Here is a 3,461-nt window from a genome sequence, read left to right as displayed (position 1 = left end):
GCTGCAGAGCCGGGGATGCTCCTTGCTGGTGCCCCCCACTGAGCTGAGGGATGACGGCGGTTCTGTCACCTACGGAGTGGTGAGCTCCGTCGTGGGCAACATCAGCCATACCCTTTTAGACCGATCTCGCTACCAGGGACCCTTCCTGCCTGGCTTCCAGCCCATCCAAGGAGCCCCCTCAGCCACAGGGGACGGGATTGAGATCACCCACTTTGACCACATCACATATGTCTGCCCCCGGCGTGGCGCCCGGGCAGCTCTGGACTGGTACCAGCGCTGCTTCGGCTTCCACCGCTTCCTGCTGAACCCGCAGGAGAGCCCGGCCGAGGGATACGTGCTGGGGGGGCAGGGGGTGGGCATGCTGCTCCTCGCGCTGCAGAGTGCCCAGGGCACCCCAGCACACGGCTGCAAGCTGGTCTTCGCCGAGTCCCTCTCGCGGAACGGCACCAACCAAGTCGACACGTTCCTGGAGCAGCACGGCGGGGCCGGGATCCAGCACGTCGGCCTCTGCACCACCGACATCGTCACCACGACCAGGGCTTTGCAGCAGCAGGGTGTGCGGTTCTTCACACCCCCCGCCACATATTACAGCCAGGGGGGCAAAGCAGAGGAGATCCGGGGGGCCGGGCAGGACCCCCACATGCTGGCAGAGCTTGGCATCCTCCTGGACACCACAGTGCCTGGGGACAAGGGCCGGCCGGGCGCTGATGCCACAGAGAGCCCTTCTCAGGAGTATTTGATGCAGATCTTCACCCACCCCCTCTTCTCCGAGGAGACCTTCTTCCTGGAGCTCATTGACCGTCGGGGAGCACCGGGCTTTGGGGAAGGCAATATACGGGCACTGTGGAAAGCTGTGCAGGTCTATATGGACCAGCAGCAGTAGTGGCAACACTGCAATCCTCCACCCTCAGCTCCCCATCCTCTCCACTCCAACCCTGGGGGCACTGCACCACTGTAGAGATCCCAGTGGGTGCTGGTGGCATGGCCCAGGTGGGCAGGGACCAAGGGAGCACTCCAGGTCAACCCAGAGCCAACTCAGCGTGGGAGAAAGACCCTCAGGACCAAATGCAGCAGGGGTCTGAGCATCCCCCAGGATGGAGGGTGATTTTTCTCCCTCCCTGGGTTCCCAGTGATTTATCAACCTCACACAAAGAACTTTCTGCCTCAGTTCATCTTAATTTATTGAGACTTGAGCCTGCAGCAGGGCCAAGAGTAGTGCTGGCACAGCAGCCACCCCCAGCTGTAGAGGAATGAAGGGCTGCCAGAGGGGAGTGGATAAGCCTGGGGCCTTGGGCAGACTGCTCACCAATGGTTACCACCCAGAGCACGGCCAGCCCCTGTGTGGGGTGAGTGGTGGCCTCTTGCTCCTCTCAATTAAAGAATTAACTTGCAAGTACTGCTTTGAGTTCTTAATCCTCCCATTTACAACGTGCTGAGTGCCAGGCGAGGATGAGAGGGCCATTTCTGTCCCTCAAGGCAGGCTGTCCCCACCCCTGCAGTCCCTAAATTGAGGTCGTTGCCCCTTGCACCCCACCAGGACTGTCCCCAGTCCCTGCCAGCCCCCAGGCTTGTGCCCTTGCAAGGGTGCATCACAGTCAGGGAAAACCTCAGCAGGACAGTGAGGAACAGCCAGAAAAAAAAAGGATAAAACCCTACAAAAAGCCCTGGGGACAGCTGTTTGGCCTATGTAGGAGCAGCCTATGGGTAGGAGCAGCACAGCCCTCAGAGACTGATGCCTGCCCTCACAAGAGGAATGTTCTGGGTGCCCTATTTGAGTCACCAGCAGTTAATGCTCAGCCAAGGGGTTCTTTAACAAAGAAATCCCTGCTGTCTCCAACCCAAATGTAGGGATCCTGCTGGCTGTCTTCACATTCCACCACAGGCTGCCCGACACCCCCAGCTTAGCACAGTGCAACAGAAACAGAAAGTCACGTAGAAAACCCCACACACTTAGGATTTATTATTAGAAAGCCTGTGGTTCAGGTTGAGTAAAAACAAGTGTATAAAAAGGACTGTTGGAGGCGGGGAAGGGTATGGCAGCATCCCCAGTCACTGGCTGGTGGATGAGGTGCAGGCAGGGGACAGGGCTGTGGGAGCAGCGTGGCCACAGCCTTCCTGCTGCCAAAGAGGAACCCCTGCTGCTGTGAGTCCATGGTGCCAGGGGCTGAATAACCCCAGGAGGGCAGGCCTGGCCCCAGGACACGTTCAGTACTGCAGTGGCCACATCCAGGCACAATTCCCACAGGGGAGCCAGTGGAAAGGACAAGTGGGAGACCAGTACAGTGCCATGTACTGGGCTTGCAGCAGCACAGGGACAAACTATCCCCTGCCACGGGCAGGACTCCCCACAGGGTGGGTCTCTGGGGGTCTCACACGTGGCAGGTGCTGTCATGGGGCAGTCGGTGCCCGGAGGAAGGCATGGAGGGAGAGCTGTGTCCCAGGGCAGGTGCTGCCTGCTCCCTGTGGTTTTGCCCCCCTCTTCCGCTTGGAGCCCTACAGGAGACAAGCAGTAGAACTAAACCAAACCCCAAGGGCCCCCACAGTCTCCAGGGATCCCCTCTGGAGAAAGGGGCCCCTGGTACTGGGGACATCCTGGGACAGTGCCAGCCAGGCAAGTCCCCCTGCCACAGGATGCTCCTTGGCCTGATCCCAAACCCCATGGGGGCTTCAGCATGGCACACCAGAGGCTGTCCCACAGCAACAGGGAGCAGCTCCTGGGGCTTCAGGCACCCTGGAGCACTGCTCACCTTACCAGGGCTGGTCTCCTTCCTGTGCTGCTTCTCATGCGCTTTCAGCACCTGAAGGGAGCACAAGAGAGCCCAGAGCTGAATAGCAGCTGGGTCTTGGAGCTGAGACAGCCTGCAGAGGCTGAGGGGATGGCAGAGGCTCTCCCAGAAAGACTGACGGAAGGGAGGAGAGGCCCAGGTGCCCCCCAGTACCTTCTTCATGGCTGTGGACACAGCTGAGGCATAGAACTCCTCCTCTGTCACCCAGCGGGATGGGGAGGCAGGGTCCAGGGTCACATCCCCTTCCAGGGGCAGGGAATAGACCACATATGTCTGGTGGATGTGGGAGAAGATGTGGATGACCTGTGAGGGGATGGGAAGACACATGAAACAGGCAGCTGGCCTGCAGTGAGGGGTGCACAGCTCAGCTGCCCCACAAGTGCATCAAGTCTGCCAGGGCTCTGAGGAGTGGGGCAGAGCTTGGGAGGGGTGACAGTGGGGAAGGGGGACCCTCTTCCCCTATGCTGCATCCCTGTGGCTGAGCACAGGGGGCTCACACTGTATCCCTCTGTCTCCAGGCTCACCTCTCCAATGAACCGCAGGCCTTTGGCTGCCACGGGCTGCCCCATCCAGGCCTGGAGGTGATCAGCCAGCACCTCCCTCTCCTTCTCCTCCTGCAGATCTTGAGCCAGTGGGAGACTTGGGAACTCCCAGAGTCCAGCCAGGAGACCTGGG

At 60.0% G+C, this 3,461-nt stretch overlaps 2 protein-coding genes across 2 annotated transcripts in view; one reads left to right on the top strand and one right to left on the bottom strand.

Moving 5' to 3' along the window:
* Position 1: 1 nt before the first annotated feature.
* HPDL (4-hydroxyphenylpyruvate dioxygenase like) lies at positions 2–1,369 on the top strand (the record flags this gene model as incomplete). Its single annotated transcript, XM_029959762.1, has 1 exon — positions 2–1,369. A coding segment is annotated over one exon (882 nt), but the record flags the coding sequence as incomplete, so codon positions are not given.
* Positions 1,370–1,548: 179 nt separating this feature from the next.
* Positions 1,549–3,461, bottom strand: part of MUTYH (mutY DNA glycosylase) — a 4,553-nt gene continuing 2,640 nt past the window's right edge. Inside the window, exons 8-11 of the mRNA XM_029959760.1 lie at positions 3,311–3,456; positions 2,940–3,089; positions 2,748–2,798; positions 1,549–2,493 (exon numbers count right to left, since the gene is read on the bottom strand). Of these exons, the coding sequence (XP_029815620.1) occupies positions 2,389–2,493; positions 2,748–2,798; positions 2,940–3,089; positions 3,311–3,456 (452 nt within the window). The 3' untranslated portion in view covers positions 1,549–2,388. The remainder of the gene's footprint in view (positions 2,494–2,747; positions 2,799–2,939; positions 3,090–3,310; positions 3,457–3,461) is intronic.

Source organism: Manacus vitellinus, unplaced genomic scaffold, assembly GCF_001715985.3.
Source record: "Manacus vitellinus isolate BGI_N305 unplaced genomic scaffold, ASM171598v3 scaffold_21_pilon, whole genome shotgun sequence".
Lineage (NCBI taxonomy): Eukaryota > Metazoa > Chordata > Aves > Passeriformes > Pipridae > Manacus > Manacus vitellinus.
This window is presented reverse-complemented; position numbering and strand designations above follow the sequence as displayed.